General features: G+C 39.4%; 1 protein-coding gene across 1 annotated transcript in view; it reads left to right on the forward strand.

Moving 5' to 3' along the window:
• Positions 1-15,864, forward strand: part of cdh23 (cadherin-related 23) — a 399,105-nt gene that overhangs the window by 356,805 nt on the left and 26,436 nt on the right. Inside the window, exons 45-56 of the mRNA XM_062994943.1 lie at positions 777-980; positions 1,319-1,777; positions 1,873-1,989; positions 2,151-2,375; positions 3,765-3,934; positions 5,545-5,682; positions 6,136-6,255; positions 6,909-7,086; positions 7,855-8,066; positions 11,038-11,232; positions 11,500-11,613; positions 14,047-14,176. Coding sequence (XP_062851013.1) covers positions 777-980; positions 1,319-1,777; positions 1,873-1,989; positions 2,151-2,375; positions 3,765-3,934; positions 5,545-5,682; positions 6,136-6,255; positions 6,909-7,086; positions 7,855-8,066; positions 11,038-11,232; positions 11,500-11,613; positions 14,047-14,176 — 2,262 coding nt within the window. The remainder of the gene's footprint in view (positions 1-776; positions 981-1,318; positions 1,778-1,872; positions 1,990-2,150; positions 2,376-3,764; positions 3,935-5,544; positions 5,683-6,135; positions 6,256-6,908; positions 7,087-7,854; positions 8,067-11,037; positions 11,233-11,499; positions 11,614-14,046; positions 14,177-15,864) is intronic.

Consider the following 15,864-nt stretch of genomic DNA (forward strand, 5'->3'; position numbering starts at 1 on the left):
AGCTGGGATACACAAAAAAGGAATTTTATTCTCTTGTACTGTACTCTTGTATATGTACAGTTAAGCCGGAAAGTCTGCACACCCCGGTGCTGCCTGGATGGTTGATCTTCTAATAGGTTCTCCCATCTCCACAAGGACAAAAATGAACTCAATCTATTATAGAATGAGTCTGTAATATAATAAAATGTGGAGAAGGCGAAAGGGGTGTGCAAACTATTCGGCTTGACTGTATATATGACAAATCTGGTCCATCATTTTATGTGACCAGCGAGAGCTTAAAAGGCATATTGTCTTAAAATACACATTGTGAAATACTGTACATTGTAAAACTCCTAGATTGCAGTGTTTCTACATCAGTGTTTAACTAAAGTGGTTTTCCAACAAGTGGAAATGAGAAATATCTACAAATAACCCCAAAATTTCCAGGAAGAGGAAAAATGATGAGGGCTTTGCCATCTTTGCCAATACTTTTGCTGCAGACGTCGACAGTGCGGCCTATCACCTTAAAATAGAGTTAATAGACATTCAAAGCAATGAAAAGCAAAGTTCAATGGATGAGATTGGTGTGTGACATGATGTCTAAGGTATTACCGAATATGTTAAGGAGTAGGAACATTTATATAGTCTTACAGTCCGGCCCTTTAAAGGCAACCATAATGCTGATGTGGCACCCCTGTTCTGTTTCCTAAAAGCTATTCTTCAAACTTGGTTTGAGAACAAACTATCCACCTGTCCACAAGTCTCATTGTGTCCTTTTCTTTATCCATCTTCCATAGCTGTAGTATCAGTACGTGAAGGTGCCGTCTTGGACCATGAGGCCTTTTCTGATCCTCGGGTGGAGTTGTTCCTGGTCAGTGAGGATGTTGGCGGACTGAACACCAGCGTTCCTCTGACTATAACCATCCTTGACAGGAATGACAATCCTCCGGTGTTCAGTCCCTCCAGCTTCACCGTACGCCTCCCAGAAAACAGTCTCACAGGTAAGAGAAAGAGTGGAAGCAGAGCAAGAGGTGAGGGGAAGAGGTCAGCCCTACGTAGTAAAGAAGGAGTAATCACAGTCCTGTAGGTCAGAGAAAGCATGCAGGCCTGCATGTTAGAGAAAATGTAAGGACACCCCTACAGGAGAGAGAAAAAGAAGAAAACTATGTGAATATAGGGGGGGAGGGGGAGCAGAACAGGTAAAAACGGCATATTCTCATTGGACCTATGTTGCTTTGCTGCACCTGCACTACCTGCTCTACCCCTCTGCCGCTGCCATGTAAGTAGATTCAGTCAAAATGTGATGACTTGTCTATTAATAACTGTGTGTTTCCCTCAGGTGTGGTAGTGACCCAACTCATGGCCACAGATGCAGATGCTGGTTCCAACAGCTGGCTGCAGTACCGCCTGGAAAGTGGAGCTCAGGACCGCTTTGTGGTTGATGCCATCTCTGGCGCCGTCCTTGTTGGCAATTCTACCCTTGACCGCGAAGAACGCAGCTCGTACCGGATGGTTGTCGTAGCCACAGACCGGGGTACACCCCCTCTCTCGGGCACGGCCACGCTGACGGTTGAGCTGGACGATGTCAATGACTCTCGGCCTCGCTTCCTTCAGCCGGTGCAGACGATCAGTGTTAACGAGTCTACGCCGCCTGGTGTAGTAGTGGCCACGCTAGCTGCTGTAGATCCGGACCGCCGACCACGTCTGGAGTACTACATAATCTCTGTGGAAGCAAAGGATGATGGGAATAATGCAGTGAGGGGACTGCAGGATTCTTTTGGGATTGACTTTCACACAGGTGAGCCCAAATAGGTATATCAAGTGATGTACCTGGCCCTTTGTCCATCTTAGCCTCCATAACTGACCAGATTTTGCTTCTGTCACTATCTGTAGGTGCTGTATTTGTCCGAAACCCTTTGAACAGGGAGCTGGTGGCTACTTTTGAGATCATAGTGTCTGTCCATGACAACGCTAGTGACATTATTGATATGTCGGTCAGTGTGCCTAATGGTAAGTATAAACAGTCAGTTTAGTAATCTTTATTTTTTATTCTACCTTCTAAGAATAGTGTTTCTATACTGGTTTATGTTGTATCTGTTCTTTTTCTTCTTTTATTATCTAACCTCCACTTGAACTGCTTCTATCTTGCTTTTATTCTCCTCTCCTGACAGCCAGATTGACCATTAGCGTGCTGGATGTGAACGATAATGCTCCCCGTTTCCGTCCGTTTGGCGTCACCAATTTCTCCGAGAGCATACTGGAGGGTGCCCAGCCTGGAACTACATTACTGTCAGTTTCCGCTGTCGATCCAGACAAAGGTCCCAATGGCCTGATCTTTTATGAGCTGTTGAATCTGCCCCGAGGGGGCTACATCAGACTGGAAGACCCGTCCACTGGTAAAAACATAACACCTACACCTGTACAAGAATAGAATATAGAATGTAGATGTCAAACCAAAGACTAATTGATTGCAACAGGGAGTACAAATACCAAAAAGAACCTATCCATTATTCTAGGTTAGTTTACAAAGGTAGGTCCTTAGACTCCTGGGAAAATAAGAAAGCCAGTGGGCAGTTCTCATAAGCAGTGGAAGCTCCATCTACCACAAACGAGAAAGGAAACTTAAAACAGTAAGATATTACCTTACAAGTGTTTTTGTATCACATAGAAGGACAAGCTAGAGGCCCTGAAGCTACAGATCTAAGGCGGGTACAGGTAGTGTTGTACTAAATCAAAAAAAGTAGATTATTTGAAGCAAAGTCCTTTAGTGCCCCTGGAAAGCAAGGACAAGAGTTTTGAACCGGCTGTTGAAGAAAACCAGGAATTATTTCAATAGAGTTTCAGTAGAGTTGATGCTCCTATAGCGCCTACCAGAAGGCAACAAGGAGAACAGGTTGTGACAATGGTAAAATGAGTCCTTAATGTTTGTGGCCTGGGGCAGGCATCAGGTTCTGTAAATGTGCTCTAGTAAAGGCAGCTGATTTAATGATTCTCTAAAGAGCCTTCTTGTCAGCCTAAGAGCAGCTGGCATACCACACCAGAATGCCATGGGTGAGTATGCTTTCCACAGTGCTGCCATAGAAGGACACCAGAAGCTGCTTGGACAGGTCGGCTTTCCGTAGTGTCCTAAAAAAGTAGAGCCACTTCTGTGCTTTTTTCACTAGAGAGGTGGTGTCAGCAGTCCATGTGAGGTCCTGGGAGATGTATGTGCCAAGGAAATTGAAATTAGACAATCTCTCTACTGTGTCTCCTCCAATGTATAAGGGAGTAGGTTCCTCTCTCTGTCTCCTGAAGCAGATGATCATCTCTTTCGTTTTGGAGGTGTTGAGTGCCAGGTTGTTGATGGAGCACCATTCAGACAATTTGAAGACTTGTTCCCTGTAGGCAGACTCATCTCCAATTTGTATTAGTCTGATGACAGTGGTGTCCTCTGCAAACTTGATGACTGAATTTGTGCTGTGGGTTGGTGTACAGTCGTGAGTGTAGAGGGAGTAGAGAAGAGGGCTCAGCACACAGCCCTGTGGAACTCCAGTACTCAGTAACATCCTTGAGTTCAGATCAACTGGCCCTGTATCTTTTGATTAGTATGTCCAACAAGCTCATGGTCAGGTGTATGTATGTATAGAAAAACATTATACAGTATAGAGGGTTCAGTATTATCCATGGTTTTAGGCATTTATTCCAAGAGTCTCTATGGATAAGAAAGGATGGGGGGTCTTGTTGGATCCTGTCTGTTTTAGCTTTATTGCCTTTATCCTTGTATTGTATATTTCTGCTCCCCCCAGGTAAGATTATAGCCAATCGTACAGTGGACTATGAGGAGGTTCAGTGGCTGAACTTTACAGTACGCGTTCAGGATCGGGGCAACCCACCACTCTTCTCTGAACTTCCTGTTTATCTACGCATTGTCGACGTCAACGATAACAACCCTGTTTTTAGGCAGCCTTCATACCAGGTACCGTAGTACTGAGAGCATGTGATCGGATTGGTTGAGAAATGCTGTAACTGCCCTTTTTAAATTTGATAACCGGGTCAGCTTTGGTACATTGTTTAACCATCTGTTCATTCATTCATTTATTGTCTGTTTTACCACCGCTTTATCCTATTAAGGGTCTCAGTGGGTCCCATTCACTAGGCGAAAAGTAGGAGACACCACAGACAGGTTGCTCATACTTAGGCAGAATTTAGTATCTCCTGGAGGAAACCCATGCAGACACAGGGAGAACTTGCAAATTCCACACAGAAAAGACCCAGACCACTCCACTTGGAGATCGAATCCAAGACCTTCTTGCTGTGAGGCGACAGTGCTATCTACCGAGCCATTGTGCCGCCCACAGTCAGTTTATTTTTTGTATTTGTATTACTCTGCTGACAACTACTAGTAACAGTAATGACCCTCTCAGCTTTGGTAAACTAGTTAACCAAGCTAAATATGAATAGATTCATTTATTAATCCTATGTTATTTCACTGACCACCGGTTGCTGAATAACAGTAATGACCCTCCTCGCTCGGACGATGCAGTGGTAAACTACACTAGCACACTACGACTGGGTTCCGTGCTATCGGCTGGTCGGGCATCTACATACAAACATGATTGGCTACTTCTAGGGTGGCCGAGACCCAATTATTGATTGGCGTCCTGTCAGGGGTGTGTTACTTCATTGTGCCCAGTGATTCCAGACCCACTGTCGTGGTAAAACATGAAAATTATAATCTGTTAAACCATCAACAAACTAAATAAATTGATGATTTTTTTATGGAAACCATATCCCTCCTTTGACCACCACTTGCTAAAAAACAGTAATGACCCACTGTGATACGGTAAACCTACAGCATTCGAATTTAGATTTGGGATGTCCTACAGCATTATTATTATTATTATTGTTATTATTATTATTATTATTATTATTATCCTAATTATTATTATGATTACTATTATTATTATTATTATTGCTATATTACTATTATTACTATTATTAATATTACTATTACTATTATTATTATTATATTACTATTACTATTATTTTATTACTATTACTATTATTATTATTGCTATTATTATTATATTACTATTATATTATTATTATTATTATTACTATTATTATTATTATTATTACTACTACTACTACTACTATTATAATTCTTATTGTTATTATTATTACTACTACTACTACTACTATTATTATTAGTAATTATTACTACTACTACTACTACTACTACTACTACTACTATTATTATTATTATTATTATTATTATTATTAATTAGTACTACTACTACCACTATTATTATTATTATCATTAATTACTACTATTATTATTATTATTACTACTATTATTATAATTATTATTAATATAATAGTTTTTTAGCTGTAGCTGTAATTTAAAGAGTAACTGTTCCTCAAAGAGTAGCCACTAAGGGGGGGAAACCTTGTATCAATGCCCATGGTTTTGGAACATGTTCAACAATATTATGGTCAGATGTTTACATACATCATATAGCGAGTATGATTTTGGATATGTTGACAGGTCAGTGTTGATGTGAATGTGTGTCTGTACATGTGCAGAAGCAGGTATTTGAGAACGAAGCCTTAGGCACCATCATCGTACAAGTGAATGCTGCAGACGCAGACTCTGGACTCTTTGCTGTTATTGAGTATGGACTGGTCGATGGAGAGGGCAAGTTTGGAATCAAACCCTCTACGGTCAGTGTGTGTCTGTGTGTGCTATTATTTACTTATTGCTAAAAATCTCTCTATATTTGTTTCACTCTTGTTCATTTTAATGTTGTCCAAATTGCTCTAGTTTATGGTGGTTTTTATTGAAGAATTGCGTAATCAAAAAGTACATGGACAGCCTTGCTAGTTGTTGAGCTGTGGTGTTTATGCCACACCCATCGCTAACAGGAGTTATGTACAATAAATGTTATGCCTCCAATGGCGCCCTGTGCAAATAGCTCTTATCGTTTGATGAGGTGGAGAAACTTAGGTGGCCTGTGCATAGGTGGCCTGCCCTCAGTGAAAACCTTTTGGGATTAATTGGAACATCAGTTGTGAGTCAGAACTTCTCATCAAACATCAGGGCCTGAGTTCACAATTGCTTTATTGACAATATATAATAATTTCTTTATTTCCACTCTTTCTATTTTTTTCTTATAGGGTGAGATTTACATTTTGTCTCCACTGGACCGAGAGACTAAAGACCGCTACACGCTGACGGCTGTGGCCAGGGACAATCCCAGTGGCAGTCCCAACAACCGACGGGAAAATTCAGTTCAGGTAATTTACCCATTAGAACCTAAGAATATGTGTAAAACTGCTAGACTTTCAAACAGGACTTTATATGCTTCCAACTGTGCAGCAATAGTTTAGGGAAGGCCCTTTCCCATCCCAGCATGACTGTCTCTTGTGCATAAAGCAACTCCAGTGGCCTGCACAAAGCACTGAGCAGCTCTGGTATGAACTGGAACATCAGTACCCAGCCATACAAATGCTCTTTTGACTGAATGAGCACAAATTCCCACAGACATCCCCCAAAGAAGCTTTCTTGATTCTTGATAGCTGACATGATTATATAAAGGTCTTTCGATTATAATGCAATTTGTTTTTGAAACAGGATGTCCAACAAGTTTATGGGCATAACTAAGTAGGGTGGGCTATACTGCTTAATAAGGTCAGCAAGACATGTAGGAGTTCAATCAATTTGGGCTTCAAAGGTCATTAACATGACTTTGGAGTAATATCCAAACCACTGCTGTCACCAGTGTTACACTCCTGGTTTCATAACTATACATTATATGTTACATTAAACTAATTTAATTTCATTAAACTTACATATATCAAGTGCTTCTTAGAAGCGTTAATAGATAATATTGAAGAACATAACAAAATGTTCCATTCCATACTCTCTCTTTTTCTCATTTCTATATAAGGTCTTGGTCACGGTGCTGGATGTGAATGATTTCCGGCCGCGGTTTTCTGAGAGAGTGTACAGCACCACTGTGTTTGAGAACAAACCTACTGGGACATCTGTGATTACTGTGACAGCTACAGACCTAGACGAGGGGGAAAACGCCCTCCTCACCTACAGCCTACAGGGACCTGGTGCAGGTTAGTAACCACACAACCAATGTGTCCAGGTTTAAAAACACAGTCATTTATTTTTGTGTGTTTGTTTGTTTATTTGATTACTAACCAATTATTATGTCCAATTTATTTATGTCTGTTTGTTTGTTTTTTGTTTGTTTGATTGTTATTCATAATTAGGTCTAGCTTTATAAACAAAAAAATATTATTTATTTATTTTTGCATGTTGATTTGCAAATCATTGACTTTAAGCTTATAAACACAATATTTATTTATGTATTTATTTATTTATGTATTTATTATTATTATGTAGTTTTTTTTGTTTGCTTATTTATTTGACACTTCATTTATTTATTTATTAGTTTTTGTTTGTTTGCTTGTTATTTATAATAATGTCTAGCTTGATAAACAAAATCATTATTATTTATTTATTTTTGCATGTTGGTTTTCAAATAATTGGCTTTATGCTTATTTGTGTGCAATATTTATGTATGTATTTATGTTTTAATCTTATTTTATTATTTTGTAGTTTTTTGTTTGCTTATTTATTAATTTATTTATTTGCTTGCTTACTATTTATTGTGTCCTGATTTAAAAACTAAATATTCATTTATTTTTTTATATATGTTTTTATTGTTTGTACCTTTGCAAACAAATGATGGATAGCACTTTTTTTCTCCTGTACATTTTTCAAAAATATTAATTATTATTAAACATATTTTAAATAACACGGTATATGAGTCAAAAACAATTATCAACCTTTCTCTCTCTTTTCCTCTGTTATGATCCTAGATGCTTTCTCCTTGGATCCCAACACAGGTCTGATCCACTCTCTGCGCTTGCTGCACAGTTTTGAGAGGTTTAATCTGACTATAATAGCGACAGATCACGGAAAGCCTCCTCTCTGGGGTACCACACTTCTTCAAATCAATGTCATCGACGTTAACGACAACAGACCGCTCTTTGTTAGACCTGCTAATGGTACTATCATGCACATCCTGGAGGTGAGTGTGTGATAAACATATCTGATAAATTAAATTAGAGCAGCACATAGACTTCTGTGAACGAAGGTACTACAATGTATTCGTGTTGTTTGAGTGGTACTCCTAAAGGTCTGTGCTATTGTACTGTGGCGGCTGCAAAATGTAAGAAAACGCTCTTGTACTTTTTGGAGATAAGCCCCCTTTTTTTAGGAAAAATCGCTACAAGCCAAATAGCCAAATGACCGGAAGTATGTGAAGAAGGGACAGTGGTAGCCTAGAGGGTAAAGCTTTGCAGCTACAGTTGGGCCCTTGAGCAAGGCTCATAACTCCCTCTGCTCCAGGGGCACTGTACAATGGCTGACACTGCGGTCTGACCCCAGCTTCTGTATGTGTATATATGACAAATAAAGGCTTTCTATTCTACTTCTGTGAATAAGTATGTAAGTATATATAATCAATATATTGGTGTATAATTATATCAAATCAATGAAATGCCTCCAACATTGTCGCAACTCAACAAATCAAGGTCTATAAAGACACAGTTTGACCAATTAGGATGGTGTGGATGAACTCTAGTGGCCTGCACAGAGACCCAACCTTATCTCTTTTGAATTACCTTTGGGATAAACTGCAACATAGATTGAGTCCCACTGACAGACAGAATCTAATAAGTGAAAAGGTTCGCAGAATGGGGTAAGGAGAGCTAACTTCATATTAATTTACATAATTCTTTAATCTTATATTCCATATTAAGTTGTGTCTTTTAAAAACATAAGCAAAGCAAGGTGTAATAAATAATACTTCGATTTTTTTAGTTACAACTATCAAACTTTTAATTAATAATGAACCACAAACAGTTTTTATATTGTACACTTGATTATCCACATGTGGCGGAATCACCACACTGGGTAAGCAGCTGTTTTGTTATTGCTGTGCCGGTTACACTTGATCCGGCTTGCATGCCACCCAGTCTTCTGCATATTAGAACATGCCAGGACTCGCTTTTGTTTGTCCATATGTCTTTTCTTACAGTAAATTAACAATGAGTTATGCCATGATAAATAGCAAAGCTATGGAACAGAAGAACAAACTTGACATGCTAGTGCACATTATTTAAAATCCCTGAAGTCAGAGTTAAATAAAAAGGCGATATAATTCAATCTAAATTGTAAAAAATGTAATAGTTAAAGCTTCAGGTGTACACCAGCATTTTGGGACTTACTAAGAGTTGATAAACAAATAAAAACACAACTCAGTGTAAAAACCACAAAGGTGTCACAGCGGTAAAACACGCTAGCCCACCACTCCTGAGGTGTCAAGCTCTCCGGTTAAAATTTCACATCCACTATTGGCCGAGCAAGCATCTACACAGACAGGATTGGCTGTCTAAGAAATGGCAGGCCAAAGGGATTCCTCATTGCTGCTGCAGTTATGGCCTCAAACAGGTGAAAAGAAGTGGTTGGAAACTGTACATGTGTCAGAGGGGGTGTGTATTAGGTACAGCCCTCTTCAGTCAGGGTAGGCATCTACAGCAGCAGAGGAGAGACAACTGGGATAATAATAATAATAATTATACAATTAGTTATAAAAAAATAAAAATAATAATAATAAAACAATTATAATTATAGATGTTATAATTATAGAATTATTGTTATAATAACAACAACAACAACAATTATAATAGAATTATTGTTATAAGAATATTATTGTTCGTTTGTTTGTTTATTAGGATTTTAACGTCATGTTTTACACTTTTGGTTACATTCATGACAGAAACGGTTGTTACTCATTACACAAGATTCATCAGTTCACAAGGTTATATCAAACACAGTTATGGACAATTTAGTGTCTCCACTTCACCTCACTTGCATGTCTTTGGATTGTGGGAGGAAACCGAAGCACCCGGAGGAAACCCATGCAGACACGGGGAAACATTCAAACTCCACACAGAAAGGACCCGGAACACTCCACAAAAAACATTATAAATATATTATAATTATAGATTTGTTATAATTACAGAACTATTGTTATATTAACAACAATAATAACAAACAACAACAATAATAATAGAATTATTATTATAACAATAATAATAATAAATATTAATAAAAACATTATAAATATTATAATTATAGATTTGTTATAATTAGAACTATTGTTATAATAACAATAATAATAATATTTATTATTACTATTATTGTTATTATTAATATTATAACAATAATTCTATAATTATATTTAATTATCCCTAAAAAAATAAAAAACACAACATAGTTGAATGTACAGTACAGGCCAAAAGTTTGGACACACCAGCCAAAAGTTTGGACACACCTTCTCTTCAATGTTTTTTCTTGATTATTTTTATTTTCTACATTGTAGATTAATACTGAAGACATCCAAACTATGAAGAATTATGTAGTGAACCAAAAAGTGTTAAACAAACCAGAATATGTTTTATATTTTACCAACTCTACCTCTGCACAACCCAACTGATGGTCTCAAACACGTTAAAAAAGCAACAAATTCCAAAAATTCACTCTAGACAAGGCACAAACATTCATTGAAAACCATTCCAGGTGGAAACCTAATAAAGCTGGTTGAGAAAATTTCAAAGAGTGTGCAAATCTGTCATTAAAGCAAAAGATGGCTACTTTGAAGAATTTAAAATATAAAACATATTCTGGTTTGTTTAACACTTTTTTGTTTACTACATAATTCCATATGTGTTCCTTCATAGTTTGGATGTCTTTAGTATTAATCTACAATGTAGAAAATTTTAAAAAAATTAAGAAAAACCACAGGAATGAGAAGGTGTGTCCAAACTTTTGGCCTGTACTGTATATGGACACCTCTCAGATTATTTTATTATTGGTTTTCAGTATTACCTAGTATTATAGGAGAAGATTCAGAGCTCTCATGTTGGCCAATCAATTACTCACAGTGTAGTTATGACCAATGTACTTTAGTTTTAATCCCTGTATCCGCATTTCAGGAGCAGCCTCCAGGCCTTTTAGTGTACGAGGTGTTTGCGACGGATGAGGATGAGGGTGTGAATGGAGAGGTACGCTACAGTTTCCTGCAGACCGGCGCTGGGAACAGAGACTGGGAGAACTTCCGTATTGACGCTCTTACTGGTGTCATTACTACAGCCGTCAAACTGGACAGAGAGAAGCAAGCGCTGTACAGCGTGAGTTCAGCTCAGATAGACACTTTGTCATGATTTGATACATTGGAACCAAAGCTTCTTGAATGGCTGATATATTAGCACCCAGTCAAGGGCATATTCATACCTTGCGCCCAGTCTTGCACCCACAGTGACACTGACCAGAATGGAGAAAATAAATGAATAAACAAATGACTGTATGTTATTGTAGTTTTACTTTTAGAAATGAGTGTAAAACTGATGACCCTGCTGTTGTTACATTATCATAATGCTAAGTCTGTTTGTGTGTAGCTGATTGTAGTAGCGTATGACCTGGGACAGCCAGTACCGTACGAGACGACGCAGCCGCTGCAGGTAGCTCTGTCTGATATCGACGACAACGAGCCTGTCTTCCTTAAACCACCGGTTAGTGCACTTTTCCTCAGTATGAACAGGACTTCGGGGGGTGGGGGGGTTATGCTGGAGCCTATCCCAGCTTCTCAATGGGCACAAGGCACACAGTAACACCCTGAATGGGGCGCCAGTCCATCGCAGGGCAGACACACATACACACACCCATTCACCTATAGGGCAATTCAGTGTCTCCAATTAATCTGACTGCATGTTTTTTTTTTTTTGACTGTGGGAGGAAACCAACGCAGACATGGGGAGAACATGCAAACTCCCCACGGAAAGGACCCCGGCTGCCCCGCCTGGGGATCGAACCCAGGACCTTCTTGCTGTGAGACGACAGTGCTACCCAACGTGCCGCCCCATTTTCCATAAAGTGCTGTAAAAAATTTTGAAACTAAACATTATTTGAATAGCAAATTTCCAGCAGCATGAAATAGGCTATGAAATCACAACAAGCATGCCACCAAAAAAGTCATTTCCAAAGCTTTGGGACTCCTGCGAACCACAGCGAGAGCTATTATCTCCAATTTTTGCATTTTTTTCATAATTATCTCCTAATCTAGTAGTATCCCATTACCTGAGTACATTTTGATGACTTTTACTCCCGACTGAGGAGAACAGTGACTAACACACACCCCCACCAACATGTTTGTAGTAGTCGACTGCTTCTTTTCACCTGCCAGCAGAGGATGTACAGTAATTGCATTAGTTATGAGGAATCTTTTCCAGCTATCCAACCCAACAGATAAGCCAATCATTGTCCAGGGCACCCAGGCTGCCTGTCCCAGAGCTGAGATACGAACTCACGAGTTTGAGATGTCAGCTCTGGTGTGCTAGTGTGTTTTACCACTATCATGTTTTCAAATACACTCATACAAACATACACACACACACACACTTAAATTTACATTGCACATACACACTAACACACACACTAACATACTCACACATGCATAAACTTACACCCACACACTTACACACGCATACACACACTCGCACACACATATGACCACACACACAACCAACACAGTCTTGCTCCCTGGACTCGGACAACGTCAATACATACAACTAATTAGTGACTGTATTACTTGCTCAACTTGCACCTTACTGCTATATAAACCAGAATTTTTTTTTTTTTTTTACCTCACTTATCATTTACTCCGTACCATGTACTGGCCAACACTACACTTGTCTCTAGTCTTGTCATTCTTAATTACTTTTAGATTAGAAATGTATCTTGTATTTATTGTATTGTTGTTTATCTGCACTGTGTGTATTGTATGGTCTTGCTCTTTTTGTTCTGTGTTGCACCCTGGTCCTGGAGGAACATTCCTTTTCAATATGTACTTGTATATAGCTGAAATGACAATAAAGCCTCTCTTGAACCCAGACCAACATTCAAGGAACTGCATGTCTTGCTAACTTGCTATTCTACCTTTAGAAAGAGGCTAGGCCAACAATGACATTTGTGGAAGAGTCAGAAGGCACCACTACTAACTGCTTAGACATGTTTTATAAATGCCACAAGGAAAGACCTTGATGATCCCCAAGAAAATATTTCCTTACAACTGCAATCAGACTGTTGAACAGCTCATAATAATAAAATTAAAAATAAACATACAATTAAAATAATTCATAATAATTATAATAAATACCTACTTTTTGTATGCTATGCATGCGACATAAAAAGTGTTTACATGTATATAGAATCATACTGTACATCTATCTATCTATCTATCTATCTATCTATCTATCTATCTATCTATCTATCTATCTATCTATCTATCTATCTATCTATCTATCTATCTATCTATCTATCTATCTATCTATCTATCTATCTATCTATCTATCTATCTAATGGAACCATGAATTCTGCTCTCTACCAGAAAATCCTAAATGACAATCTTATTCTGCAACAAGACAACACAAACAATCCGAAGCACAAGAGCTAATCCATATCTAAATGTCTCAAAGGAAAAAAAATATAAGGGTTCGGCACAGCCTAGTCTAAGAACCCTGTTAAGATGTTGTGGCAGTACCTCAAACAGACAGTTCATGTTTGAAAAGGTTACAATGTGGTTGAATTTAAGCAATTTTGCAGGTAGAGGAAGAGGCCACAAGTGTTTCAAAGAGATGTAAAAGATGTTCAATTGCAGTTCTCTTTGTCTTTTGCTACATTTTGTATAAGGATCTGAAACTATTTAGTGTGACATTTGGTAAAATAGAGTATCAGAAGGGGGTAAATAATTTTTCACAGCCTTGTATTCATGAATTAGTTTAGTTTTAAATATAGTTTTGACCAAAGTCATTGTCTATTGTTGTTGTGTCAGTTTCAACACCCCTTTTGCCCCTGCCGCCACCCTTTCTATCACTATTACCAGTAAGCATGTCAGCAATGCATTGTTTGCTATCAACATTCTTTGTGCCTATGTCTTCTTTTCTTAGAGAGGTGGACCTTTGTTCCAGTCCCTGTCCGTGCCCGAGCACTCATCCCCTGGTACTGTGGTGGGTAACGTTACAGGAGCAGTTGATGCAGATGAAGGCTCCAATGCTGTGGTTTACTACTTCATTGCAGGTAAGAATCCAGTGTTACAGTCTATATCAATAAGGTTCACCAACATGGCGAGCATAACACCAGTAGCGGCTTCCAAGCCTGTTTGTCCATTGTAGGTGCTTTTTGAAGGTAGACAATCATGCAGACTGATTTGTTCCCTTTTTCCCCAAGTCTAATCATATCCAATTACCCTGGTTGTATCTCTTCTTCACTGCTACAGACCCATACCCTGGCCAAGGAGAGCTGTACCTAGCACATGCCCCTCCGACATGTGTGCAGTTGCCAACCGCTTCTTTTCACCTGCACAAGGCGGGTTCACAATGAAATACCATCATCCCAACCTTCAATATACACTGATCAGCCATAACTTTAAAACCACCTCCTTGTTTCTACACTCACTGTTCATTTTATCAGCTCCACTTACCATATAGAAGCACTTTGTAGTTCTACAACTACTGACTGTAGTCCTGTAGTCAGGACCCCCTACAGGACCACCACAGAGCAGGTATTATTTAGGTGGTGGATCATTCTCAGCACTGTAGTGACAATGACATGGTGGTGGTGTGTTAGCGTGTATTGTGCTGGTATGAGTGGATCAGACACAGCAGCGCTGCTGGAGTTTTTAAAATACCGTGTCCACTCACTGTCCACTCTATTAGACACTCCTACCTAGTTGGTCCACCTTGTAGATGTAAACTCAGAGACGATCGCTCATCTATTGCTGCTGTTTGAGTTGGTCATCTTCTAGACCTTCATCAGTGGTCACAGGACGCTGCCCATGGGGCACTGTTGGCTGGATATTTTTGGTTGTTGGACTATTCTCAGTCCAGCAGTGACAGTGAGGTGTTTAAAAACTCCATCAGCATTGCTGTGTCGTATCCACTCATACCAGCAGTGTCACTGCAGTGCTGAGAATGATCCACCACTCAAATATCACCTACTCTGTAATGGTCCTGTGGGGGTCCTGACCATTAAAGAACAGCATGAAATGTGGCTAACAAAGCATGCAGAGAAACAGATGGACTACAGTCAGTAAAACACGGCCGGGCTGCTATAGCCAAACCTTTGGTCACTCGTGCCAATGCCAAACGTCGGTTTCAATGGTGCAAGGAGCGCAAATCTTGGGCTGTGGACAATGTGAAACATGTATTGTTCTCTGATGAGTCCACCTTTACTGTTTTCCCCACATCCGGGAGAGTTACGGTGTGGAGAAGCCCCAAAGAAGCATACCACCCAGACTGTTGCATGCCCAGAGTGAAGCATGGGGGTGGATCAGTGATGGTTTGGGCTGCCATATCATGGCATTTCCTTGGCCCAATACTTGTGCTAGATGGGCGCGTCACTGCCAAGGACTACCGAACCATTCTGGAGGACCATGTGCATCCAATGGCGGTGCCGTGTATCAGGATGACAATGCACCAATACAGACAGCAAGACTGGTGAAAGATTGGTTTGATGAACATGAAAGTGAAGTTGAACATCTCCCATGGCCTGCACAGTCACCAGATCTAAATATTATTGAGCCACTTTGGGGTGTTTTGGAGAAGCGAGTCAGGAAACGTTTTCCTCCACCAGCATCACGTAGTGACCTTGCCACTATCCTGCAAGAAGAATGGCTTTAAATCCCTCTGACCACTGTGCAGGACTTGTATATGTCATTTCCAAGACGAATTGACGCTGTATTGGCCGCAAAAGGAGGCCCTACACCA

The sequence above is a fragment of the Trichomycterus rosablanca genome, chromosome 5 (assembly GCF_030014385.1).
Source record: "Trichomycterus rosablanca isolate fTriRos1 chromosome 5, fTriRos1.hap1, whole genome shotgun sequence".
NCBI lineage: Eukaryota > Metazoa > Chordata > Actinopteri > Siluriformes > Trichomycteridae > Trichomycterus > Trichomycterus rosablanca.